The 27,119-nt window shown below is 51.6% G+C and overlaps 1 protein-coding gene and 1 long non-coding RNA gene across 8 annotated transcripts in view; one reads left to right on the top strand and one right to left on the bottom strand.

Moving 5' to 3' along the window:
* CTBP2 (C-terminal binding protein 2) overlaps positions 1 to 27,119 on the top strand; it is a 157,412-nt gene that overhangs the window by 83,468 nt on the left and 46,825 nt on the right. For 6 of the 7 annotated variants that reach the window (XM_038579053.1, XM_038579049.1, XM_038579051.1 and 3 more), the window contains one exon: positions 25,214 to 25,373. In XM_038579053.1, coding sequence (XP_038434981.1) covers positions 25,316 to 25,373 — 58 coding nt within the window. In that variant the 5' untranslated portion in view covers positions 25,214 to 25,315. Of the gene's footprint in view, positions 1 to 9,657; positions 9,798 to 25,213; positions 25,374 to 27,119 lie in introns of those variants that run through there. The other variant, XM_038579056.1, reaches the window with a different exon arrangement.
* LOC119866615 lies at positions 6,097 to 9,515 on the bottom strand. Its single transcript, XR_005380735.1, has 3 exons — positions 9,390 to 9,515; positions 8,688 to 8,782; positions 6,097 to 8,326 (listed from the first exon to the last, which is right to left on the bottom strand). It is a non-coding gene; the product is annotated as an uncharacterized LOC119866615 (long non-coding RNA).

Genomic DNA, 27,119 nt, shown 5'->3' with positions numbered 1-27,119 from the left:
ATTTTCTGCTGATCGTTTTCTTATTGAGGGAGAAGTTATTGGAAAAATATTGGACTGTTAGCTCTGGTTTCGGAGATTTATCGTCTAATCTGTCACGGATTTTATTTTGCCATTATTTCCCTCCTGGCTCTGCTGAGCCCTGCTTCTCCAAAGAGCCCTTAAAAGCGGGCCGCCTGGTCCCGTCCTCGGGCTCCCCGGCCCGCAGTCCTGGCCGTTAGGTCTGTTTTAATTTGAGTCTCGTGAGTTTTTACTGCTGTGTTTCTGGTCTTACTTCACTTTGGGGAGTGGGCTCCCCCCCGCCCCCCTTGCCTGGTTCCAAGAATCGGATTGCGAGGCTTCAGCATGTTGGATTAATTTCCTGTTCCACATCAGCTCGAGCTCACTACACAAACGACCGATTTGTTAGCGGCCTTTACCACTTCCTCCGTCACTGGCGTTCACATTTATATCCTCGTTTTTCCATTCATCCCCCCGAAGCCATGGCTGGCCCTCTCGAGTCTGGTGCCAAGGACTGGCTGCCCTCAGCAGGCCCATGGGTTGATGGAGCTCCCGCCCCGCACCCAGGCCTGGGCTCAGAGCCTGCCCTGTCCACCCCTCAGCGGAGGTGGGTGCCTTCCAGGGGGTGGGCTGTTGCAGCCACAGGCCCACAGAAGCCTCTGGATGCAGACAGAACATCACTTGAACACACAGAGCAAGGGGTGGGGGCAGGTACTCGCCACCAACAGGGCATCTCTTCTTATAGGAATGCAGCGTCAGGGACAGCGGGTCACTTTTCCCCTAGGATTAATTTTTTTTCAATATATTTTACATTTACATTTTAGGACAGGTTTAGATTTACAGAAAAATTGAGAGGATGGTAGAAAGTGTCCCGCATCCCTGCACATGGTTTTCCCTACATTTGTTCCTTCCATTAATCATTGTAATTAACGAACCAAAATTGATACATTATTATCAACTAAAGCCCATAGTTTTCTATAGAGAGGGTAACTTTTCGTCTTTATTATTCAATTCCTTCAGGTGTGTGCCTGCACAAACTGTAATAAAGGAGATCGTCCACCGCTGGTTTATATTCAGTTTCAGGGTGGTGTCAGGAGCAGGCAAATGACAAAAGATTCTCCTCTGAGAGCCTCCATCGGAAAGGGGGTTTGGTCCGCGGAGTCTCCCATTTCCTGATTAAATAGCAAAACAAACAGAAGTGACCATGTCCCAGCTTAGGAATTTCGTCCTGGAAAATAGAATTGTCTACATGGAAACTTTGAGCAAGTGCATGCTGGGTGAAACTCATTGTTCAGGATGTTTTATAGTTTAGACTTTACCCGATTCTGATTTTGGAATTTAAAACCTCCCAGAACCATGATGTGGGTGCCGTGAGGTGCGGTGTCATTGGCAGAAGGACCTTGATTGTTGGGACCCTGTAGGGGGTCACAGCACAGTCGGGCTGGGAGTGCCCGGCCCTGGGGCTGTTGTTGGGAGGATGGTGGGCACCTGCTCCACCTGGGCCCTTTGTGGCTGTCCCTGCATTCCATTCTGGGGGATCAGAGAGACGAAGTGAATCATCTGAGGTCAAGGAGTGGAATCCAGAGGAGAATATAAGCATCATGCAGAGGGAGACTGGCCTGGGATTGCAGAGACAACAAAGCAGCCCCATTGGAGAAGCCCAGGGCCTGGTCCTCCCTTGCTGGGCCAAGTAAGCCTGGCCCCAAGTTACAAGGGAGTTGGTGGTACAGTAAACCCCTCCCAAACCCTAATAGTCCTACACTTCCTCCTCTCCAGGGGCCAGGCACTCGGGGCCCGACAGCGGTGGCTCCCAAACCCTTCTGTGTGGCAGCCGCTGGTAATCCAGCTCAGCCTCTGTGTGCGAACAACCAATCTGAGGAACGTGGACAGTTGTCCCTGCCTGGGCACTGAAGCTCTCGGGGGGCCTTTCCTCCTCCTCCTCCTCCTCCTCCCCCCTCCCCCTCCCCGGATGCTGGACATCTTCAGTGCTGTCTGCAGATGAATCCCTGACCCTTCCAATAGTTGCTTCTTAACTGTGTTTCATGTTCCATTGAAACTTGTAGCTTGTCTTTTAGGAGGAAATACTCTGCTTTTCATCAGTCACTAAACCTTAGTTACCCAAAATGTAAATAACATTTTCTTTGCATCTCAGATTTTTACAACTTAACTATTTTGAGGGAAAATGGGATGCAGGTTTCTAAAAGTACAAGAATAACTTTCCCTTTCGTTTCTGTTATTCACTCTGTACATAACTTGTGTGCTCGCAATGCAGGTGAAATTTCAGATTCCTGAATTTGGGGACAGCCCTTCTGTGGTGCTTGTTGGTATCGAGCAGGGGCTCCATGGATATTTGTAGAGAGGACAGATATGTCCTTCACACCCAAGGAAGGTCACTGGGGCAGGATCCTGCCTCTGCCATAAAGCACCCCAGATCCCCGGTTGGTGGGAGCTACTGCCGTGTGATGGGATTGACCTTGAGACTCATTCTCCTCACTTTCTTTTCTGGTTTCTTGTTGGTCCCATCAGCCGAGGTGAGCCATACCTGGTTATTTTCAGTAGCAGGTGTCCTCTAATGTTGCTGGAGTGATGCAACGTAAGTGGGCAGTGATGCCCACCAAGGAGTTTGGAGGGCCCGACTGGGTCCAGTCAGACCTTTATGGGGCCTGTAGCTCACCAGCTCCCAGGGGCTGACCCTGCCCTTGGCGGCAACCTGGTGACCCAGGTTGGGGAAGGCAAGCTTATGCCCTAGCTGAAGCACATCACTTTTGAAGATGGCACCGTGTTTTGGTAGCTAAAATGGGCTGAGTGTCGAGGTGACCAGAAGTTTGGGAAATGGCATTTAGAGAAGCAATTCTTTTTATGGCCGTTAGGTTTTTTTAGAACACTTCGATTTCCAGGTAGGTTGAGAAAGTGGCATAGAGTTCCCATTCACTCCACATCCAGGTCCCCTATGACTAACATTTTATGTTAGCATACTACATCTGTTGCAGTTAACGAACCCGTGTGGATTCTTTTTTTTTTTTTTTTTTAATTTTTATTTATTTATGATAGTCACACAGAGAGAGAGAGAGAGAGGCAGAGACACAGGCAGAGGGAGAAGCAGGCTCCATGCACCGGGAGCCTGACGCGGGATTCGATCCTGGGTCTCCAGGATCGTGCCCTGGGCCGAAGGCAGGCGCTAAACCCCTGCGCCACCCAGGGATCCCGAACCCGTGTGGATTCTTAACCGAAGTCCACCTTTCGGGTTTTTTTTTCCGTTCCCGATTCCCTCCAGATACCACATTACATGTGGTCGTCCTGTCTCCTTCGGCCCTTCTTGGCTTTGACAATTTCAAGGCCTACATACGTGTATTTTGCAGAGTGATCCCTCTGTTGTGGGTCTGGTTGTCCTCTCGGGATTAAACCAGGTTATGGATGGCGTGTAGTGTGTAGGAGTGGTGTGATCTCTCTCGGTCATCCTGAGGTGTACGTGAGCCATACACAGGGCACCCTGGGCTAGACACTTCCTCTCTTGCATCTTAAAAATCCCAGTAGTTGCTTTTATGGATAAGGGACCAAGGTGTGGAGGGCTGAGGTGACAGGTCACACGGCTCTCCAGCTAAGTGGCAGACCTCCGGTGCTCTCCACGGCACTCAGACCTGGAGTCGCGGGACAGAAGAGGTGTCACATGAGGTTGTCTGCATTTCTTGGCTACTTCCAGTGCCTTTCCATGGCATCTGTACCCCAAAGGCAGGGAGCCCCGCTCCCCATCCTTTTCATCTCCTGACACCACCCAGCACCATGCGTGCACCTAACAATTGAGAAGGACGTAGCATTCTGACCCGAAGGCTTTTAGACTGTCCTGTCAGTGGCTCTGCTTGCCTCCAGAGCATGACTCACCTGCTGGGGTTGGGGTTTTGGCCCATTGTACACTAGAGGGGTAGCTAAATGTGGAGCCGTTGGACAGCCAGGTGTTCAGAGCCTGGTGGATGATGACCCCCCCTCTTTTTTTTTTTTCCACCTTACAAAACAAGCCTACAAAACAACCTTACAAAACATGACCCAAATACCTAGAAGAGGGAAATGAGCATCACTGTCTTCAAATGGAGGTTGAATGAAGATTAATCTAGTCTTAGGCCTTGGTAGGATTCCATTTCTGCTGGGGCTGGCCAGATCCAGCCAGTGTGGGTGCTGTGGACTCCTCCTCTAATGGGACTTTCCACTTTCTCTGGGCCCCCCACTTAGTTCCCAGCTAAGAGACCCACAGAAGGAAAACCCAGGGTGAGTGGGGGCTCCTTGCACAGGGGTTGTGGATCCGCCATATCACTGGTGTAGCATCCTTTAACCAGATCCACGCCACTACTCTCCCCAGCTGCCCTGCCCCAAACCCCCTAGTCCCCTAGGGCTTTAGGGAGAACAGCTGGTGAGACCAATGGCCTCATGGCCATAGTTCCTCTACAGTATTTTACTGGAGTGACTTAATAGCCAGACAGAAGTTGAATTAAACTGTTGACCCTCCCCTGGGTTGTTAAAAAACTTAAAACAAAACTTAAAAAAAAAAAAAAAAAGGTGTTCTTCTACCCGCGGAGAAGCATATAAACTCTGAATGTACAGCCCAGTGAGTTGTCATGCCAACGGGGCCTTGTTGGGTTTTGCACTCAAGCCGAGTGCCACAGTTGCAGGCCTTCCATTTGTGGTTCTGATGCGGGCTTGGCCTTTCTGGAAGGGTCAGATCCCCAAGTCAAAGAACATTCCAGATCATAGCTCATGGCAGGGAGAATGGGTTTCTCTGTGAATTCTGTGTTAACAGGAGCCTGTCCCCCCCCCCCCCCCCCCCAACAGCTGAGCTGGTGAGAGCTCTGGGTGTTCTGTGAAGCAGCAGCCTCCTGACTGACCCACAGCTTACATGGGGTTGGGTTCCTGTCCGGCCAGCGGGGACTGCTGTCTGTATGCTGGTGCCGGACATTTCCTTGCCAGCTCAGGCTGCTTTCATGTTCTCCACGAAGCTGGAGTGGTTACCTGGGGGCAGTATTTCAGAGAATCATTGGAGAATAGGCTCTGCTCATTAAGTAGTAAAACCAGTGAGGTAGGGATAGTCCTGAAACCCAAGCCCTAAATATGCAGAACTGGGCCAAGAAAGAAGAAAAGAACAAAACTGGCTTTGAGCTAAGTCACCAAACCAGAAAGGTTTCATTCTTTTTCTGTCTTCCTGTGACCTTGACCACAGACCTCAGGCTGCATCCCCACTTCCTCACTCCTGGGGCAGGGAGGGGTCCAGGGCGACAGCAGACAAATTGGAGTGGCCGGAAATGGGGAAAATCAGCCAGCTGGATCTACTAATACCTTTTCTGGTTTTTAAGAAGCTAGTTTCTGATTTTTGTTTCAAGTTCTCTGTTTAAGTTGGGATGCTCCTCCCGTGAGGGTTGGAGCTCCCACCTTGTTTTGTTTTTTAAGATTTTATTTATTGGAGAGAGTGAGCACATGCATGTAGGAGGGGGGATGGGCAGAGGGAGAGAGAGAATCTCAAGCACACTCCTCACTGAGCACAATGCGGGGCTCAATCCCGTGACCCTGAGATCATGACCTGAGCCAAAACCAAGAGTCAGACACTGAACTGACTGAGCCACCACCCAGGTGCCCGTGAGCTCCCACGCTTTGAAGGATCAGTGCCTCTCTAGTGCTCACGTCTAGCGTCGAGAGAACTCTTTTCCCAGGATGCGCCCAAAGTTGATTTTCCTCCAAAAGGCTGAGTTTGGGGAGTTTGGAAGAAGTGCTTGCCTGTCCTGTCCCTCTGATGAGTGTAGACCGGAAGGAAGGAAACCTACCTGTTTGTGCTCTGCTCGATTAAAATTAGAAAAACACACCAACCTACCACTGTCCAACAGCGCAGGATTAGGGTGACGGAAGCCAAAGCAACCCCCGGAGTGGCGGGATCCCCAGGCTCGCAGGCAGAAAGGCTCCCGCTAGCACAAAGGTGTCTTCTGCCCTGGAAAGCCTGGCACTGCCTGCCCCTTGTCCGTAACATGTGGCCTTCACAGAGTTTTATTCCATAATTGCAGCACCATACAAGCTATTTATAAATTCATTGCCCTGGATGAAAATAAGCAATTGGCAGTGATTTTTTTTTTTAATGCATTTTAAATAACTGGGCTCCTACAGGAATGGCAGGGTTGGTTAATTAAATTACAGTGGGCTCTAAAGTTTGGGGTGTCGGAGAGCAGTGCCCTAACTGTACATACCGTGGTGCCGTGGCCTGAGAGTGGGGTATGGGACTCTGCCGCAGGTGAACATCCTGGGGCCCCCACCCCAGGCCTGGTTTTAGGGAACCTTTGTCTTCCAGACGCTCTCTTGGCCTTGAGATCTTGGATGAGAGCTGCGGGGAGCTCTGTGTGTCTGCTTAATGCCTTTGTTTCCTCTGGAAGTTTGTCCCACCTGGCTGAATTGGCAAAACTTTCATTCCCAATAAAGCTGTCCCTGATCCCGAGCACAGCAATAGCTCGGGTGATGAAGTTGAAGCACTATTGAGTTTGCGCCGTCCGTGAGTTGATAAATCGTAGAGCTTCATTTGGTAGGAATCAGCAATTTTATGTGGCAATTAATTGTTAACTCCTGGCGGAGAGCCAGAGGCCTAGAATTTTACCCTGGTTTTTGTGTAGGGCGAGAGGAGCGTGGTAGCTTTGCGGCAGCGAGGAAGGATCGGTGAGGCCTGCGAGGGGATTGGCATTGCTGGCACGCAGTGCCCTGTCCCCTCTTGCTGGTTCCTCACGTGGCCGAAGCCAGGCTCAGAGCAGACGGTCACCGCCATCGGCACACGAAGGGCCTCGTGACGTGTGCACACCACGCATGCTTGCACGCCGTGGCTTACGGATGAACAAATTACCGGAGTTCTCTTAAGTATGATGTTTCTCCCCACTAGAGCTATCCACCTCGCTGGTTCCACATCAGAAATAAAGATGTGCTGGGAGAAACGCATAATTAGCTTTCCAGATCTCTTCGGAAGGAGAGGGGTGATGTGATCATTTGCTCACTGTTCTTCTTGCTTCCACCGCCGTGGGTCTGTGTGGTGCCAGTCCAGGCAGGGGCTGCTGCCAGCGTGGTGTATGCCCGGTGCTGCTGTGGGAGGCCCCCTTTGGGTCCCCGGCTGCCGTGTGGGACCCCAGAACCCTCCGCGGAGCACAGCTGCGTCCACGCCGTCCCCCTCGGGGCCGCCAGGAGGCTGCATGGTACGCAGCGCGTCACTAACAACATCCACCAGAGCGGGGCTGGCGATGCCCACAGCAGCCTGCGAAGTAGATGACACCGTCCCCATTCTACAGAAGGGGAGCATTAAAACACACACACACGCACACACACGCACGCAGAAATTTTCAAATCTACAGAAGCAGAGAAAATTGCGTGCTCAACACCCACGTCCCCGTCAGCCAGCTCGGGCACTCGGCAGCTGATGGCCTCTCTCATGGCGTGTGCACCCCCCGCACATCCCACCAGGCTCTTGTAGGGCACACCCTGGCTGTCGCCTCGGTGCCTGGGTAAATCCTTCCCTGTAGATTCCCGAAGGATAAAGACTACATTTAGAAATACAGCAGCAATAGCATCATCGTGCCTAAAGAAGATTCAACAATTTTGTGACCTTTATGAGCCACCCCTGTGCCCACCCACTCCCTTTTTCTTGTTCGGGGTGACCTTCCTGATTACCTAGAGGTGAAGGGTGTAGACTCCAGGCCCCGTTTTTCCTTTGCAGACAGTTGCAAGTTCACTTAGTTCTGGCCCTGCAAAACCACAAACTGAAAACGCTAAACGAAACCGAGAAACGCATCCGTGGAGCTGCTGTCCAGACGCCACTAGTGTGGCCGGGACCAGATGCCGCCGCTGCTTGAGTTCACGTCCAGACAGCACACCTGCTGTGCCCCCCGAGCCCGCCTCAGCTTTCTCATTTCAAATGATGCTGATAACTTAACTGGTTTTCCAAACCGCTGGGGAGGATGAGGAGGTCCCTGCCCAGTCCGAGGCTTGAAGACTGTCCCCGGGGCTTCCCTCCCCACCCCCCCCCAGAGGGTCACCGCTGCAGCTGCTCCCAGGAATGACACCACCAGTCGTGGTAGTGGCCACCTGGGGCCGCTGGCCTGGCAGTGATGGGTGCCGGAACCCAGGTGAGCACTGCCACTGCCACCTCCCCGTTGTCCCTGGCTTGGCGGGACTTGGGGCCTCACTGCTTTGCTCCTAAAGGACCTGTGCTTTCCGGGCACTGTGTCACCTGTCCGAGTCCTGTCCCTCCAGTAAGGCCTGGGTGTGTCCTCTGCAGCACCGCTGAGAATCGGTGGTGGTTTCAAACCGCAGCTGTGCCTTGGAGCTGGCAGCGGGGAGAAGGGAACCCTGCACCGCCCACTTTCACTTCTTCCTGAAGTGGAAACCACCCCCAGCAACGTGTGGGCGCCCCGCACCCCGGGGTCTGGAGCCAGAGCCTTTTCCCTGGACAGAGTGTCTGGTGCAGGCGGGTCCAGCAGAGGGGGCAGTTCCACTGGAATTCCTATCTGGAAATGTTACAGTGCTTGGCTGTCCTTGCAGACAAAAATAAGATGTTTGCTTTAGCAATTTGCTTAGTCCTGAAAACATTCCTAGACAATGCCAGGGCCTTAGTTGAAAATAGTATGCTCAGCTTGTTGGGATGGTCCCAGGAAGGATGTTTTGAGTGAAAATAAAATGATACATACCGCGGCTGTTCGCCTCCGCAGGAATCCCGTGAGAGTTCAGGATTTTAAGGGCCGCGGGTCCCCTTGGGCATGCCTCCTGGAGAGGCCAGAAGATTCTAGAACAAAAAAAAAAAAGCACCTACAGATGGGACACAGTGTGTGCTTCCTTTGGCACCCCTGCCCCTGAGGGAGTCTCCTGATGGGGCTGCATGCAGCCCGAGAGAGGACGCTCCCAAGTCCTAGGTTGTGGGGCGGGGGCATTGGGGGAGGGCCCCCTCTGCAGGGGCCTGGTTCACACCCCCAGGGTCAGCCTTTACTAGACTGTGAGAAACTTCTTTATCCGCCCGAAATCCCCTTTGGGCTTCCTCCCCCCTCCTCGGTCATGGTTCTGCCCACACAGGATACACTCAATCCTCCTTCTGCATGACTGCCCCGCATAGAATCACAGGCCAGGATCGGCTCCAGAACTTTCTCTTCCAGGGCACGAGCATGGGCAGTTCTTCCCCAGCAGAGTTTCGCTTTGGTTGCTTGCTGAGAACCAGGGTTGCAGGTGAGCTCTCTCTCTCTCTCTCACTCACACACACACACACACACACACACACACACACACAGCAGGGTGGGGAGCATCAGGCTGGTACTGGCATTTCCAGTTAAAAGCCACTTGTGACCTTTTCTTCTTTGAAACAAAGTACTCAAATAATTTCAAATGACTTATTTTACGACCTTTGCTTCTGAGTCGAGATAGCAAGCAGTGTGCCGTGATGGTCCGTTCTGTAAGAGCAGGAGGCCCGAGTCGCCAGAGCGGCCGCAGCGGACTTGTTTTTTTGTGGACTCCCTTGGCAGTGTTTCGGTGGAGTATAAACATAGCACACGACGCCTTAAAAATAAGTGGCTGCGTGAAATGCTTGTGCGCATCAGCGGCGTGCTGCCACATATGTTCAGATCCTGCACATCGCTCCCTCTTCAGAAGGATGACTCGGATAAGTGGCTTACGGCGGCCAGCACGCCACAGCTCTGGGATTATGTGGACGAGACCCCTGTGCCTTTTGCCCTATAACCAAGGACCCAGGGCCGGGGCAGCGGAGCAGATCACAGGGGGCCGGCCCTGTGGCTCAACCTCCAAGGGCCTGGGTAAGCCCCCCTTCTGTCCTGAACCCCATTTCACCCGCAGCAGAGCCAGACCCATACAGGCTTCCAGACAAAGCCTTTCCTGGCTCATCAGCCCTCTGGCTCCTGATGAGCCCGGACAGAGGTTGCATCTTCCTCTCTGACCCCTGGTAGTCCCTCCGGATGGTGGGCAGGGCTCACACCATCATCGGTGCCCTCAGAATGGTGTTCTTAAGGGCATCGGTAGAAATGATGCAGAATACTCTCGTGGATGGTCACCTGGAGGGCCATGCTGGCCTCAGGCAGTGGTGCTTTCGAGGTTGGGAATGACTGTGTAATTGGGGTGGGTCAGGGGTTGGCGAGTACTGGATGCTAAATTTCATCTAAGTCCTGTTGGGGTTTTTTGCTTGTTTGGTTGGTGTTTTTTTTTTTTTTTTTTTTTTTTTTTTTTTTTTTTTAAGATATTTATTTTGTGAGAGAGAGAATGCATGAGTGGAGGGATGGGGAGAGGGAGAAAGAGAACCCCAAGCAGACTGTGCAGAGTCTGATCCCACGACCCTGAGATCACAACCTGAGCCGAAATCAGGAGTCAAACGCTTACCTGACTGAGCCACCCAGGTGCCCCCAAATCCTGTTGTTTTCTGAAGTTAAATATTTTGTTTCTTCCCATATTCTACTACAGTCATCCACGTAGCTGAAACTGAAGTTGAAATTCTCACTTCCTAAATGAGAATGCGCGCCCTTACTCTTTGTGTAACGGCAGCAGATTTTTCTCAATAATAAACCCAAACCCTGCAGAATCCTAAAGCAACGTAGCATTTCTACTTATACCTGGACCTTTTTTTTTTTTTTTTTAATTCCCCTTTGGGTCAGCAACTGCATAGAAAAGTCACTTAATGTATACAGTTGTCTGTGTGTAAGTAATCTCTACACCCACCATGGGGCTCGAACTCACAACCCTGAGATCAAGAGTCACACGCTCCACCGACCAAGCCGGCCAGGCGCCCCTATAGTATACAGTTTTTAGGCTGGACTGTATAAACCTCCTGCCCTCCCTGGTAATGCAGAAGCTGTTGAAGGATCACAGAAGACCCAGCAGACCCGGGGAAATGAGAGTTTGGTTGATCACGGTGTGTGTAAGAATTTGGATGACTTCGTTGATCTTTCTGTGTGCATTGTGTGGTTTCACGTTTTAACAAGGGGATAATTGTGATACACGCTCGCGCTGTGCTGTGCTAACACCTCCATCCTCCTGCTTGGAGGTTAGTAAGGAGAGGGGAAAATTGGCAGGGGAGAGGGTGGTAGCAGGGAAGGACATTCGGCGCACAGCAGGTGTCTCATAGACACGGTGCCACGTGGGCAAATAAATGCAGGTTCAAGCACGAGGATCGCTTTCCCTGCCAGTGGAAGAAGTTTCTGTATCGCGTCTCTGGGAGTTTCCTTGCGCCTGTATTCCTGAAAGTTGGATACCTCTGGGAAGAATGGAAACAGTCCATTCCTGGCTTCCTTCCCGCCTGTTCTTAAGAAAGAGGCTCATTCTTTCAGACGTGCGTGGAGCCGGGCGCCCTGCTCTGCCCGCCGCCGGGGGTCCCGATCAGGTGCTAGCGCGGGCTTTGGGCTCAACAATCGGGCCGCCGGTAAAGGTCTGTAAACTCTGTATCGGTCCTTAAGGAGCAAGCAGAGCATGAATTCCAGAAGGCCCTCCCGTTGTGCGAGGTTCCCAGGAGCGGCCTGAAACGGGCCCCCAGTGTACCGAAAGCACCAGGCCTGACTCGTGCAGTGGCCGCGGCTTCTCCTGAGCGTGTCCCCGGGGCCCGCGGACAGGAAGGCCGGGCTCCAGCGCCTGACCTATGTCACAGCAATAACAAAGACCAGGCCGGCCTGTCGCCCGAGGCAACAGGATGGGCTTCTCAAGGCGGGATTAAAAGGTAAGTTGGATCGCGGACAAATCAGGCCAACAGGCTTCGGAGGCTGAGGCTTTGTCAACAAATGAACTTGGCTCTATTTTAAGCCATGTTATGTACCAGGACTTCCTGTTTTTCCAAAGAAACCTCTTGTTTTGGTTTTCGTAATGATGGATTTATTGAAACGTTTTGCTATTCGGGGGACCCACGTTGTTTTCCAACCAAAAAGTCAAAACTGGAGATTTTGCGGCCGGAGAGGTGACGCGGCCGTGCAGTGACAACGTTGCTGCCCCGAAGGCTGCTCATTCAGGGCCCGGTGGCCTCGGTGGCCTCGGTGGCCGGGCAGTGAGCGAACAAAGAGCTAATTGCCAGGCAGGGTCCTAGACGGATTTTGTAGCTCAGAGTTTGGCCTCTTGTTGCAAGGGCGGTGGGGGCTGGTCAGAGGACAATTGAAAGGGGCTTTTTGTTGTTTCTCTGGGCTAAGTCGAGCCATGTGTGTCTGTCTTTCTAGGAGCGCGGGTCTGGCCAATCAGGCCCGTGTAGATCCCACTCGCTTCCTGCCGACCTTTCGACACCGACAGATGTTTTTTCTTACAAGTGTCGTTAGGGCTCTCTCCACTCGCTGACCTCATCGCGTTTTAGTGAAGCCACTTTCCTATGGTTTTGTTCCTCAAATTCCCTTTACCCCATCCTGAGTTCCCCTCTGAGATTAAGATCACCCTGCCTGCTCTTTCTGCCACCTTCTCTCCTGCCTCTTGGACCTGGCATGGGGAGCTGAGCCCACCCCAGGTCCTGCAGGGCTGGGCTGACCCACAACAGCTGGAGGCACCCTGTGCCCCATGAACCGAGGGAAGCCGTGTGGCTTGAAGAAAAAGTCTAATGGAGGCTCATGAGCCAGGAACACACCAAACGACCCAACATGTCAGTGTGCGAGAACCTTCCAGAACCTGTGGATGTGTGCCATGACCGTAGCTCCTCAAATACTGTGGGCCGTGGTGTGACTGGGAGGTGGGTCCCCAGTAGGTGACATCATGGCAGCCTGTGTGACCTGGACAAGTCACTGCCCATGGCAGGGGCTGGGAGTGATCATGTGGGAGATCCTAAGCCCATGAAAGTGTCTGTAGCTGACACCCCTAGTCCAAGAGAGCGGACCACCATCGGAGCCGACACGGTATCTGTTCTGGAGGCTGGAAGATGGTGTTGGTATTTTAGCCTTTCCCTGAAACTGTGACACAGCAAACGCAGCTAGGACACTTGAGCCATAGTCTCCGACCCCTTGGGCCCTGATCTGGGTTTCCTCTGGGCTCACTCTTCTGAAACGTCTGGGCCAGGAGTGCCTCCCCTATTCTGTGATCATCTGGGATGTTGGGGTCTTGCCCAAAGTCAACCAACCAAAGAGCACATTTGGCAACTGAGGTGGTGCTGGGTGTGTTCTTTGCAGTGTAGACTGAAAAATTGTTTATCGAATTCTGCAGAGTGGAGCCTGCTGGTGAGCTCCTTCTGTATGTGTTGGGTGACTTCACGCCCGAAAGCCCCTAGATCGGTGCCTGTCACACGTGAAGCACTTGTGAAGCGAGTGTTTGCTGGTGCTAAAGTAACGAACGTCCCAGCCATCCGAGACTATACTATACTCCACAGGTTGGCTGTGTGTGTACCTGGACTCTGTCTTCCTAATGAGTTTACAAACCAGCCTTTGTTGCGCTTACTTGCTCACTTACTTACACGTGGGTATTGCCTCTGGGGCCTGGCAGGGCGTGTTAGTTGTGGTTCAGGGACGTGGGCATAGCTAAATGAGATGGAGCTGTCACGTTTTCAACCTGGCGTGTGGGGCTCAAGCTGACTCTTGGGCTTCCAGATTCTTGCCCCAGTAATGCCTCTGCACAGCCCCCAGGTGGGGAGTGCCACGGGGACCCTCAGGGATGAGCAGAAACACGGGCTGGGAGTGACCCAGAGTCATTGAGTCTCATGTTCTTCATCTGTGAAGCCAGCAGTTTGGATTCGGTAACTTCTCAAGTTTCAGAATGTTCCAGAAATGCTGTGGTTCCAAGAAGATGTCAAGGCCCACACAGGCATGTGTGTTCATGCCCCACGGCTCCACTCCATGCCTTTTCTGCCCTTTGGGCTCTGGGTGGGCTTGCTGATCTCTCAGAGCTCGCATCTGCTCACGTCGCAGGAATGGGCCACGTGTTTGCTCCGAAACTCTGTGCAGGCTGCTTTCATGTTACCTGCATTCTGTTTTTCTCTGATTAGAAGAGCTCAACTTTCATAGGAGCTGCAGTTCAAGGACCACTTCTAAGATAGGAAACAAGAGGGCCTGTTTATCCAGTGAAGTGCCATGGGGACGGTGGCCAGAGGCTGCATTCTTAATGTGGGGCCTGGCCCCTGAGAGATCTTCTTAATGTCCCCAGATTTATGGGTGTGCGCGGGTCAGAGTGGAGACCCTGGGGTGCCTCAGTTAACTCTGCGTCCATGTGGGTGTGGATCGCAGCCTGGGGACGTACTGAAGTGTCCGGGGTAAGGGAAAATCACAGCTGGCTTTCTGCTCTCCGGGCCCATGGGCCTTGCTGATGCGCAGAGCGTCGTCTATCCCGGGGTTCACGGCAGCAGGAATATCACAGACCTCGGGTCAGCGTGGGCGACTGAGGATTTGCAGCATTTTGGTGGCTTTCTGTAGTGTTCCCTGTCTTGGAGGTAATGGAAACTTGGTGCCAGTGCAGCACAAGGGTATCCTTGTTTGTTTTTTAATCTCTTCTGTTGAACTATCGTATCAGTGACTGTAACGTGTTCAAAGCAGGGTGTTCTCAGATTTGGGGAGCAGGGCACAGTTTAAAGGGAAGGCTAGATAGCATTTTTCTCTTTGTGTGTCTCCCTGAAAACACATGTCTCTGTCTTTCAGGAGGCAATGGTGGGATTTTGGGGAGGGGATGGACTGGCCCGTTCTGATTGGCCGGCGTAGCAGCCACTGCAGCCCAGCACCTGGGTAGGTTTGTATTTGTTGAGTTTATGGACACACGGCTGGACTCCTGTTGACTTGGCATTGGTGTTGTGTAATAAAGCCAGGATTGTTGACAAATCGCACCCATAGGGGCCATCACCCCTTCACTATGGCCGGGACCCCCGCCAAGGTAGTCCTGAGCTTCCCCGAGCATCACTGGTGCAAGACCCTAGAGGATTTCTTGGGGCGGCTATCCCCAACATCATCAGTGTGCTAGTACCACCGACCCGGTGCTTGAACAACAGAAGTGTGTGGTCTCGTGGCTCTGGAGGCCAGAAGTCTGAGAGCGGGATGTCAGCGGGGTTGGTTTCTTCTGTGGGCTGGAAGGAAGGGCCTCTTCCAGGCCTCTCGTCTTGGCTTATACATGGTCATCTCCTCCTCGTGTCCTCACACATGGCCCCTGTGTCCAAATTTCTCCTTCTTAGAAGGACCCCAGTCCTATTGGACTAGGGGCCACCCTAATGACCCTAGTTTAACTTGATTACCTCTCTGAAGACCGTACTTCACCACATTCAGAGGTACTGGGGCTTCTGACTTGAATGTCGTTTTTTGTTGGGGGGAGGATCCAGAACTCAGTGCGATAACAAAGCACTCACACCTGATGTGACTGTGAGCAGTTAGCTGAGAATGTGTGTTGAGCTCTGGGGTGTTCCGATTCGGACAACAGGGACCATAAGGCAGTTTGGATCACAAAGGTGGGCGTCCAAGAAACTGCCTTCCCCTAGAATGACATCTTGTGCCATTTGTGCATGTTGTCCATCTGGGGACACAAATACTCTGTCCAAATAATCCTAACTTCTCCGGGCCTCCCTTCCCCTGTCTGCTCTTTGTCTGGCAGGGGCTCCAAAGTGTACAGCATCCCCGTACATTAGCTCCAAGTGGATCTTTAAACAGCGATCACCTTGTCAAGAGTTCTTAATAGGATTTCATGTAAAATTAGGATCTTGGGGCATTAGCACATGGTGAGCTGTAATAATCTAAACAGGTGATTGTATTCATGGGAACCATCCCATGTTTGCCCTGTTTGTGAAGCATCCAGGTCATTATGACAAGGATTCACACCTCTGGAACATTCTCACGGGGCATGTTGCAGCCTCCTCCCCTATTCCAGCAGCCTCTCCACACTAAGGTATATTTTATCCATAGTTTCCAACACTCTGGGCTACAATAAATGTAAAAATGGTGTTGTTTACCCACCAAAGACTTAGAGAACAGAACTGGGGGCCCCTGTAACACCGGGGAAATAATTCAGGAAGACCATTTAACTCTAGGAATACCCTAAAACAGAAAAAAGGAGTGCTCTCGTGGCTCCCTTCTTGAATTTGATCAGCAGAGATGAGTCTGTGTGAAGTAGAAGTGTCATCCGCTTCTCCTCCATGTGACTGCCATCCTGGCCTCCCTTCTTTGGTTGAAGTCATGGATACTAAGCCTGCCCACCCCCATTTCTGGTACCACCCCCATCCTCTATTAAAACGGAGTCAGGGGTCTCTGGGTGGCTCAGCGGTTTAGCACCTGCCTTCGGCCCAAGGTGTGATCTTGGAGTCCCGGGATCGAGTCCTGCATTGGGCTCCCTGCATGGAGCCTGCTTCTCCTCTGCCTGCGTCTCTACCTCTCTTTCTCTGTGTCTCTCATGAATAAATAAAATTAAAAAAATAAATAAATAAACCAGGTCAAACAAAAACGAATAGCGGCACAAGCTGTTTTATTTCATGTTGTTAAATAGCTACATCTAAGATGAAGATATTCCTTTCTGTGACTCGGGTTGGAAAGATAAGGTCTGGGAAGAACAGCTTTGCAGTCAAAAGACTTTCTGGAGTTGGGGGATGTCTGGTTCCTGCTCAACACTTAACTGTGTCGCCTGAGATTACAGATGCCTCCACAGCTCCACCGCGGTGGCTGTTCTTGTAGAGAAATGTCACGATGGGATTTGGGTATTTGTAAAGCTCCAGATGTGGAATATCTGTCGTCATAAAACAAACTTACTACTCTGTTCCCGAGGTCTGAGTTGACTTTGCTGATGTCTGCCTTTGTGTAAGCAACACCTCATATGAAATAAAGGACGGGCCACCCCCAGTGGCCACTCGGAACGTTCCTGTCCCACGATGTGCCTGCTGGTGATGCCCTGACATGGTGGCTCCTCCGACGTGGGCAGCTGTGGGCTGAGTTGTGTGATGGGGCCTTCCCCGGGCGTGGTCCCTCCCGGCTGGGCTGGGCTGCAGGTTGCTTGGGAGTGTATCTGGTTTGGTCCTCAACTGGCCACTGTACCCCATCCGGCCCCAAACTTGAGAGGCTAGGTTTCCCTGCTCCTTTAGGCAGATGGGCAGGTTCAGAGTGAACTCTTCCAGCCGTTTCTTAGAGATCGTCTTTCTAGACACTAGCTTTTGAAAACCAAACAAAGGGACTCTCAGCCATCCATCGTTCACATTGGGATAACCTTATCTCCAACAGACCAACTTGAATCCCCTCCCCTGCCAGCCTTGGACCTGGTGGGCCCATCCGGGTGGTCGTCTACCCCCAACCTGGGCAATACAGAGGATCCTGCTCCAAATCTCTGTGTTTTGGAATGTGGTGGCGAGGGACTTCCATCAGATGCAGAGAGAAAAGAGGAGAGACTCTTAGGATGCTTTCTGGGGAAGGCGGAGTTGGGGGTGAGGTGGGGTACTCCGGCGTCTTGGTGTGGTGATCTTCAAAGACCTGCCCTGCCAAGTCAGGCCAAGAGTCAGCTATGCCGCCCAGCGGCATCCTGTTGCTATGGCAACCTGGGCTCTGAAATGGGGCTGGGAGAGGATGCTGGTCCTAAGGAGCTGTGGAGATGGGATGAGGCATGTGCGTCACCCCTACTCCAGCGTCGATGGACAGACCAGCCCCCCTCTCAACCTGAACCATCTGGGTGCCCACAGGTGTGGAGAAGGGAGCTTAGAATGCAGTGATCAGGAAAGACTGAGGTCAGCTCTCCCTCTGCTGGGTCATTTAAGGGGTCCAGGGAGAAGTGCCCTGGCTCCAGGCCACTGCTTGCTGGTCAGAATTTATTCCCAAATATGGTTGGAAAAAGTCACTTTTTTCACCTCCCTCTCTGTTAATGTCTCCTGAAAAGATGGTGTATCCTGAGGTCATCTGTTTCACAACACACTGCTGGGGGTCAAGGAGAGTTGCACAATTACCAATTAGCCAGGTGGAGATGGTGCTGCACCCCGTGGTGGAAACCCTGACGCGCCTTCGCTCTGTATCCGTCTCTTCTTTCCTCTCCTTAGAAACTATATCCCTGCCAAGTTGTTTTCATTTTTCATCACTATGGCTCATTCCTCACTGATGTGTCTTTAAACAAGAAGCATGGGCGTAATGGAAAATCATCCTTCAGGGTGGCCATTCCCTTCCTGAATCAGGGAGCCTCTTGCTCTCTCACCCACCTCCTTGACTTACCCAGCTCTGAGAGAAGCAAACCTCAGCTGCCAGCCCAGGCCTCAGGTGACGGGGTGCCTGCCTGGGTTCCCTTTCACCCCTGCTGGTCATGGTCCTAAATCTGAAACCATCTGAGGTTTTAAGGGTGATTGGAGATGTCGGTGGGGACTGACGGAAGGTGCGGTGTGCCATCCTGAAATCCATTCAGGCCTTTCCTTCTGGAGGGTTCTTGTAGAGTCCACGGGATTGAAATGAACTAGGCCAGTGTCTGTGCAGTGGCTCAGGGCTCTGTGGCCTGGGAAGGCCACGCCGGGTGTGCAGTGCCCTCTGCTGGCCAAAGGGCCCCATCGCTGGGCGCCAGGCCTGCTGGAAAGGCTTAGACCCACAAGGTCGGCCCCACACCAGTGGTTTCCTACCAGCTGTGCAAACGAGCCAAGACTGCAGAGAGCCGGTCCTCCTCACCCATGGATTCCAGACTGTACGGTGTCGAGAGACAAGCAGGCTGGAATCTTCAGGTGAGCAGCAAAACTTGTGTCCCGTAAGGAAGGCCGACGCTCCCAAGAGGGCAGCTGAGGATTCAGGGTCTACTGGTGGCAAGAAATCAAGAGGCAGAGGTCTTCAAAATCTCACATTGATTTTTTTCAGAATTCAAGATCTTGTCATTGGCCAACTGATTGCTAAAAAAAAAATTGTCCTTATTAGACATGCAAATACTAATGCAATTCATAAAAGGATAGAATAAGCAAAGAAATCCAAACTGCCTTTAAAGTGTTAAATCTTTACTCCATCTCCATCCTGTTCCTCCCCCACCCCACCCTCCATTCAATAGGCCATTTTAAAGTTTATTTTTAAGTAAGCTCTACACCCATCGTGGGGCTCGAACTCAAAACCCCATGATCAAGAGTCACATGCTCCTTTGGGTGAGCCAGCTTGGTGCCCCTCCGTAGGCTATTTTTAAGTTTAGCACAGCGTTTGCTTACGGTCTCAGCGATCCCCTGGTGGCTCCTGCCTTGGCTGACCTCCAGGTCCAAGCCTTGGTGGCCGTTAGTTATGGATGCTTTTACCCTGCACTGAACCACGACAGGTGCACACGGATGCGCCGTCTCATCACAGGCTGCAGACTGCACCCTCAGGTGACCTTTGGGGCGCTGCAGTGGCCACCCCAAAAGCCTCACCATGGCCACAGCCTCTCTGCAGGCCTTTTGTGAGAATTCCGACCGTTCTGGATGCTTCCTCTGTATGGTGTTCACTTTTGCTCGCTCGGATGCACACCTACAGTAATTCCTTGCGTTCAGTATGTAACAGAAGAGGAGTTACCTGGTCCCATTGAACTTCCTCTGTCTGCAGAGAACATGACGCTGCTCCTCCCTTCATCCTGTCCAGCAGACTTGTCAGCTCCAGATCCAAATTGTCATGCCAAAGGAGGGAAGGGTCAGAAAACTGAGAAAGGAAAAAAAAAAAATTGGTGTTCCTACAGTTCTCAGTGTCAACACCATGACCAGTGTCATAAAAGGTGATTTTTTACGTTTATTAATTTAAGGGAAAATTTGTTTATTTGCCTTTATCTTTTTTGTTCTGTTTGCTTTTGTTTCTAAAGACCATTGTATTATAAAAGTGAAGGTATTAATTTTTGAAGCATACTTGTAAGTCGAGTGCTCTAAAAATGTGTGAAAAATTCTGAACATGGGAAGTCTCCTTTTCTTCAGCCTGGGGAAACCAACGCTTAATTTTCATTATGACACAAAACAACCAATTAGGAAAATCATGAATCGATGCTGTTCAAACTCTGTTCTTGGTGATAGTTGTTAGCAAGTGAAAACATTGAGAATTCTTGAGTCTTGTATTTAACACCCGGAAATGTATTTTCATGTGCTAACAAGGCAGAAGGGCTCACGCGGCACCGTTGGCCAAGGAGTTGGTCTTAGCACAAGTGTGGCTTTGACATGTGCTCCCTCCTGGTGGCATCTTCCACCCATGCAGGACTCCCTCCCTGGCACTGAGCTACCTCATGCTACAAGACTTGCTTTCTTGGTTTGTGACCTTCCAGTCTCTTTACTCTTCATCTCTCTCACTCCCTCAGAGCCACAGATAATTATTTTGCATAGAACTCCAGGCCCATAGTTTCTTAGCCTCCCTTCCAAACGATAGAAAGCTCTGAAAACTTTTAATTCTTTGGTAACCCATTTGGCAGCAGGTGTTGACCTGGCCTGAATGGTTGAGGGTAATTTTTGCATCTTGTATGTTCATCCAGTTTGGGTGTGTTACTGGTCCTGGTGCAGACATTTGAGTGATTGACCTGGGGGTCCACCATAATATAATGTAAGTCCTGTATTGCGTCTTTCAAACTCAAATGCATCTGACTTCTGAAGCTTGCGTGGCCCCTGGGTGCTGGAAAAGAAGTGTAGTGGACCTGTGCTAATGGCACCTGAAGCTATCCATGCACATCTGTCCAGTGATCACAGGGTGACGCCCATGGAACTGATGGAGGGCACATGACCAGGGTGTGGCCTTGTCACCCACGGGTTGGGCTGCTGGGAGTTCCCTGGAGAAAGATGAGCAGCCTTGCCAAATAGTGTAGGGTCCTGCTGGTTACCTCTGGGGCATGGGGTGGGCGTTGTGGGGCTGGGAATCACCTGTACACCATATTATATGCCACTTGAGGTCTGAACCATGGGTTTCCCCTTTCAAAAAAAAAAAAAACCTAAATATGCCCCAAAGCTACTGAGGAAAAATTAAGGAGCAACTGTAGCTTTGAGACCATTACAAAATTGACTTCAGTAAGCCTTTTTCCCCCCACAATCAATCTTCCCCCAAAGCCTCATTTTCTTCCCTCAAAAAAGTTTTAATAATTTTGTAGTTAACTGTGGGATCATGTCAACCATTTACCAAAGGCTAAGCCAGGTTTTTTTTTTTTTTTTAAACCCATTGATCCCTGACCCCTGTAGAACATTTCTTCTGATAGACTTGATCAAACAAACCCCAGATCCCTTATTAAGGGGATTGTCTCCAGCTCTCTTCCTAGGAAAGGAACCTATTGTTCCTGTTTGGCTTCTGAAAATGCTCGAACAGGTCATTTTGTGATAGCCTCAAGACCAGTGACTCTTGGGTCTCAATGAAGAATGAGAGACAGATTTCCGGGCAGTTGTTCTTGGTGGGCCAGCATTGCCAAGGCCCTAGTTTAATACACTGACCTTGCCCATATGCTGGATGCCACCTGCCCGCAGAGTCTTTGCATGCGCCAGCTCCTCCCTGTTGCCTTGGCCTCCGCTGCTGCTCTGTTGGGTCACTCACAGGTTGGTTGAACAAGACTATGGACACATCATTAGAGACTTGTAGGATGGGGCGAAGGAGACCTGAGGAGTGGTGCCATTCCCTTAGGATCCCAGGCTCGGAAAGGTGGGAGCCTTTGTCGTACCCACGCTGCCAGGTCTATGGGGGCCTTTTCTCCTTGTACTGGATCATCTTGACCTCGCATACTGAGTATCTAGCCCCCTTGTGGGCACAACAGTGCAATATATGGAGGACTCCAAGGGTGCGTTCAGAATTTGGCAGCACTGGCTTATGGTCCTATGAATTCGTCAGCACATCCTAAAACTTGGTGTCTCTTTATCAACATAGTGTTTAAGTAGATTTCCTTAAGAAGACTTTTCATGTGGAAAGACATCAATTACTTGGGGTGAGTTCTTTCGTCTGCCTAATGTTTATGAAGAGTAGGAATTAGAATAAACTGTGAGGGCATTTTTTTTTTAACTTGTGATTTTTACAAATGTAAATGAGCAAGGACTCAGGGTTTCTGTGCGTTGTGGAGTCTTGGTCCTGGCAGGTGGGCTGCTAATGGTCATATTTAGCAAAGTTAGTCCACCCAGATTTCAGACCTCACTGGAGAAGAAGGACCCATTTCTCTCGTACTTCCTTTTGGGTGTGTGTTTTGTGTTTGAAATACAAGTGAGTGGTCATAAAATGCAGTGGTCGTCCTGTGTGCTGCCCTTTTAAATCTCAGTTTTCTCTTGGAAACCCACGTTGAGACCTCCCACCCTCACGGCTGCTTTCTGGTGCTGACAAGAATCTATGGATCTCATGCAGACATCTTTCCCCTTCTGCAATGAGCTAGATTCTTTGACCCCAAACCTTTCAACCCTGGATCACCCCTCACCTCAAGCTAACTAAATGTCAGGTCTTTCTGTGGTTTGCCCCGCGATATTAGGGTCTCCCCTTTGGAGGAGAAGACGGTGGTAGTTTTCTTGTAAGGTTTGGCACTGGTGACCCTACTTCTGAAAAGACCTGATTTGCCCTCTGACCTTTCTTGAGTTCCACTGAGGTCATCCTCCTAGCCTCTGAGCCAGAGGGAAAGGTATACACATAAAAACATCCTTTTTTTTTTTTTTTTTTTAGATAATTATAAACATGGAGCCTGCTTACCCTTGGTCATTTGCAAGTAGGTTCTAGAATTCTCCTCCCTTGTGTGACACCACAACTATGGTTTGAAGTTGTATGCTTTGCGCCAAAGAGGGACAGTGGGACACAGTCCCCCCCACCCACCCACCCTTTTCCTTCCCTATGTGTACCTTGATTTGTTGTTAAACACTTGACTGGATAGTGTCAAGCGATGATAGTGGTGATAAATTCGGTGGTGGAGAAGGGCCTGATTGTGAGTGGAGGCTGGTATAAGGCAAAGGGGGGTGGGGCTGGCTTTCCCGCAGGTGCTGCCCAGGGAGCCCAGGGCCGGCGCAGAGGGTACGGGGTGCTGGTGTGGACACCAGCCAGAGACCGGAGCTCGCTCGGAGGAGGGCCTGTCCCTGTCATCGGGAAGAGGGTTATGCTAATTAAGTCTTCATAAATAGCTTGCTCCCCGGGAGAGCCAGGGAGGAAACTGTGACATTTCATACATTTTTGCTTCAAAAGAGATATTGGGGGGAAGGGGATGGAGCTTGGAGAGTCAGTGGTCACTGCCACTGGTCCCGGCCAGCCTCTGCCTGGTGGTGGCCTGGTGAGCCTGAATTCACTGGTGACGAGGGAGGTGCCGCAGCCAGAAGGGCCAGCATAGGGGTCTGCTCCCTGCACCCCCCAGCCTAAAAAATACCCAGAGAGTCCATTGCCCGTTTTCTTCTTCTTCTTCTTCTTTTAAATAATAGGACGCAGACTATTTGTGTAAGCCAATGCCTGATCTTTCCCTTGATTGCATAATCGAGATTCTGCTTATCAATTTTTCAGGACGCCATCTAATTATACAAATTAAAATTCAAAGGGAAGCAAAAAGAATGATTAGGCCTCACTTGGGGGATTGGAGGAGGAGGGTGTGAAAGCCGGCTTGCCTCGGATGATAATGCTGTCATTTTTCATCTCTAAGGCACTTTACAAATATTAACTAATTAATTCTCTCACCCCTCGGCTACCATGAGGTTCTGACTTCACGCCAGCGTGGAGAAGGACCACGCTGCCACTTGACGATCAGACCTCAGGACCCAAGCAGATGGAAATTTGCCGGCCGAGCTCTGGGGTCCGAGGCTGCCCCGTGGGGGTCTCACGGGCACCAGCCCTGGCGTCCACCTGGCTGCCCCTCTGTCTGGGACTCTGGTCTCCGCTAGGAACCCCCTTCTCTCCTTGGTGTTGCTGCCTTTCCTAAAGCCCAGCAAAAGCAGGGTGTTTTATGATGCATCCGTCACGTCTGCACCGGGGACCTCCCACATGTTGACCCGCATGGTTTAGGATGGCCTTCACCTCCTCCCTAGTCTGGTGTCATCAGATCTCAGATTTGGGGAGCTCCCCGGGTTGGGAAAGGGCTTAGTATCTCTGGGATGTTGTGTTAATTATTTATGTGATTAGAAATTGTGTTTTGTTTTTTTTTTTTCCCCTAGCTCTTTTAAAAAAAAAAAATCGTGTAATTATTGCCATAAATCTTTGGGGTGCGCCTCATTGCTGGGAAATTAGCCATTAACTACCAGGAAGTCTGGCTTCTCCCAGTCAGACTTGCATTCTGACCTTTGATAAAGTAACTCCCAGCGTTTTTGCATAATTGATGACCATCCGTAATAATCCTCCTGATTAACCCTGGAGCCTCACTTTTGCCTCCTATCCCCCCTCATTTGCTGGGTAACTAAGGGCAACTTTTCCCATGTGTGCACGTGTTGTTACAATAAGACGGCAGCAATGAGTCAAAGCTCGGACGTTGTGGGGTGCAGAGAGCGACTTGTGGCTTCAGCGGGTACATGGGATGAGCAGGAAGGTGGGGGTCAGAGCTCCCAAAACACCCCCCCCCGAAGCCGCCCTCCACAAACGAGCTGGGCAGCAGCCCCCCGCTCCTCAGGTGGCACGTGGCTCTCCCCACCGAGAGTCCCGCAGCCCCCAACCCAAGTGGGAGCCACTCCTCTCTGCCTCGTTTCTGCCTGAAACTCCGTGGGCGCACTGGGACGGGCACGGTCGCCGCTCCCCGGTGTCTAGGCCAGCAGCCTGGACCCTGCCGTCACCGGTGCCATCTGTGGCTCCCTCCAGATGCCAAGGGGGCCCCAGAGGATGGCAGTGGACACCCTTGGCTTCAGTGGCTAGGCGGTGCGTGGCTTCCTGCCCCCTTCTCCCGTGGTGGGGTCCGGGGCATATGTGGTGCTGAGCAGCGGCTCTGGCTCGTTCCCCCCAGAGGGGCCCTTGGGAGTTTTGTGAACTGCCTGCCCGGTGAAAGGCCTCCAGAGAACCTGTCCTGTGGCCACGCTGGGTGTCTGTATCTCCTCGCCCACGGGCCTGGGCCCTACCCCCTGATGGTCCGGGTCGTCTGGAGTCTGCCCCCATGTGTTGGCAGAAGCGGGCAGGCCCAGCTGGCCCCGTAGCGTGGTCGCTGGCCTTGGAGTACAAATCACTAACAATTCAGGTTGTTGGCAATTGGTGTTTACAAAAAGCCAAGAGCTCTAGATGCTGCTGTTTACTGTTTTCAGAAACAAATAACAACTGTCTTGTGCGTACGTTCCCTTGAGACAGGGCGGGAGCCTGGCCTAGTGGACTCCAGCAACCTCCGCGTCCCGTGTTGGAGGGAGGAGAGAGCCCGCGCTGGTGGCAGGTCCCCTAGTAGGAAGTGGCAGTAAAGTCCTGCATGACCTGTTGTCCTGTGCCCGCAGGGTGTCCAGAGAGTAAGGATTCTTTTCTCCTTGTTTCAGGGTTCATAGTGGCGTAATGCCCGCAGACTCCTGCGCGTTCCCCTAAGTTCTTAGAGGACCGCTTTGCCTTTTGAATCAGAGAGTTGCAAAGTTCGATAAAGAATGGCCCTTGTGGATAAGCACAAAGTCAAGCGACAGCGATTGGACAGAATTTGTGAAGGTAAGAGCCAGCGTCATTGGCGGGTTTGTGACCAAAGGCGCATAGTCCCGCCCTGGAACCCTCGCCCCGCTCACTGCTGACCCCCGCGGGGGGATCTGGTTCCCTGTTCAGACCGAAGCCCACTCCGGCCAGAAGCCCCCCGGCCCGAGCACCCCCTGCCCATGCCCTGGGCCGCGTGGTCGGTCGACCTGACCTGCGTGCAGGGCTGCCCGGCTCCCAGGGTGTAGGGGTGGGGCTAGGACAGCTGGGGAGGGGGTGGCCCTCGGTCTGTTTCTTGCGCACACCCTAGGGTCACCCCTGCATACGGAGGACACTGGATAACAGGGCCATCTTTTTTCACTTCTCTGGGGTTTCCGGACTTTTATCTGTTTCTGATTAAGATATTTACAGTGATGAATTCCAAGATATTCCTGAAGAGCCCAGCATTGCCCCCTCATTATGTGTTCACATCCCTGGTATCTTTGAAAATGTCTGGAAGTGTTTTATTCATGAAAGGAAAAATAAACATAATTAAAATCTAATGGAAACCTGGGGACGAACCTCTGAGATGTTGATTAAACACCATCCCCTCCTAATTAGGGAGCGGCGAGAAATCCAGAGCGCGGCTCTGGGCCTGGGGTTGAGTGCTCTTGCCAGCCACGTCCGCACTGCCTGGTTCCTGGTGACCTGGCCGTGGGGTCTGTCACTGGGGGGTCACGGAGGGGAGCCTCGCAGGCAGGGTGGTCACAGCTCCCCCGCCCCCACCCCGCATGTGCTCACACCCTCCTGGGCCTACCTGCTGCCCATGTGGACTGGATTGTCCTGAAGGCAGATGTGGCTCAAGCCACATGGGGTGGAGGCATCAAAGACGTGTTGTACCGTGTGACCGTAGGCCCCGCGAGCGCTCTGTGATCCGAGAGTGTAGCAGTACTCACTGTCCCCCTACATCCCTGGGGTTCTGCAGCTGTGTAGGGGGTCTGGGATTTAAAAGTTTGGTTTGGTTTTGATAAACATGACAAAGTTCTCAAACCTACAGAAAGCCCGATGGACTAGAATGGACACTGATATGCAACTTCATTTACCAGCTGATAACATTGGCTGTCACTTGCTTTCTTTTTTATAAGTTCCAATAGAGATGCGTGTGTGTGCACATGTATGTGTGAATGGATGGGTGGACTTTCCAGAACCATCTAAAGGTTGTAGATGCAACAGTTCCTCCTAAGTACCTATGGCATGTGTCCCCTGTGAGGACCTCTCCTGATGTAAACACGGCGCCATAACCACCCCCCGACGCAGGGAGCTGACCCTCCCCACGTGTCCTCTAATACAGACTGCATGGTCTCCTTGCCTCCGCTCATCTGTTTCCAGCTGCTTGGTTTGTGCAGAAATGAATCAAGGGACACATTTAGTTGTCCTGTCTCCTTGGTCTCTCCTTCATCTAAAATTTTTGTCATGGTCCTTTTGACTTTCAAAAGCATTGGTGGTCATTGAAAGAGCCCAGGCCACCTGGTTGGAAATGTCCCACAATCTGGGTTCACCTGATCAGGTGGGGATTTATGGAATTAACTTCTGACCCCTGGTGGCAAGGTGTTTGGTTTAAGGTTTCGGGGGCCCCTGCTTGAAAAACTAGTGCATCAACTTTCTGGGGTTGGTGTCCAGAATGCCTGTGGTGCTGATTCTGCCCCCCTGGAATCCAGGATCCCTGTGTGTATCTGGACGTCCCACATCAGAGATATGATCGGGACTGGAAAGCTGGTGGCCTTTCCC

This window comes from Canis lupus, chromosome 28, assembly GCF_011100685.1.
Source record: "Canis lupus familiaris isolate Mischka breed German Shepherd chromosome 28, alternate assembly UU_Cfam_GSD_1.0, whole genome shotgun sequence".
NCBI lineage: Eukaryota > Metazoa > Chordata > Mammalia > Carnivora > Canidae > Canis > Canis lupus.
Note: the sequence above shows the minus strand (reverse complement) of the source record. Positions and strands in the feature narration are given on the sequence as shown.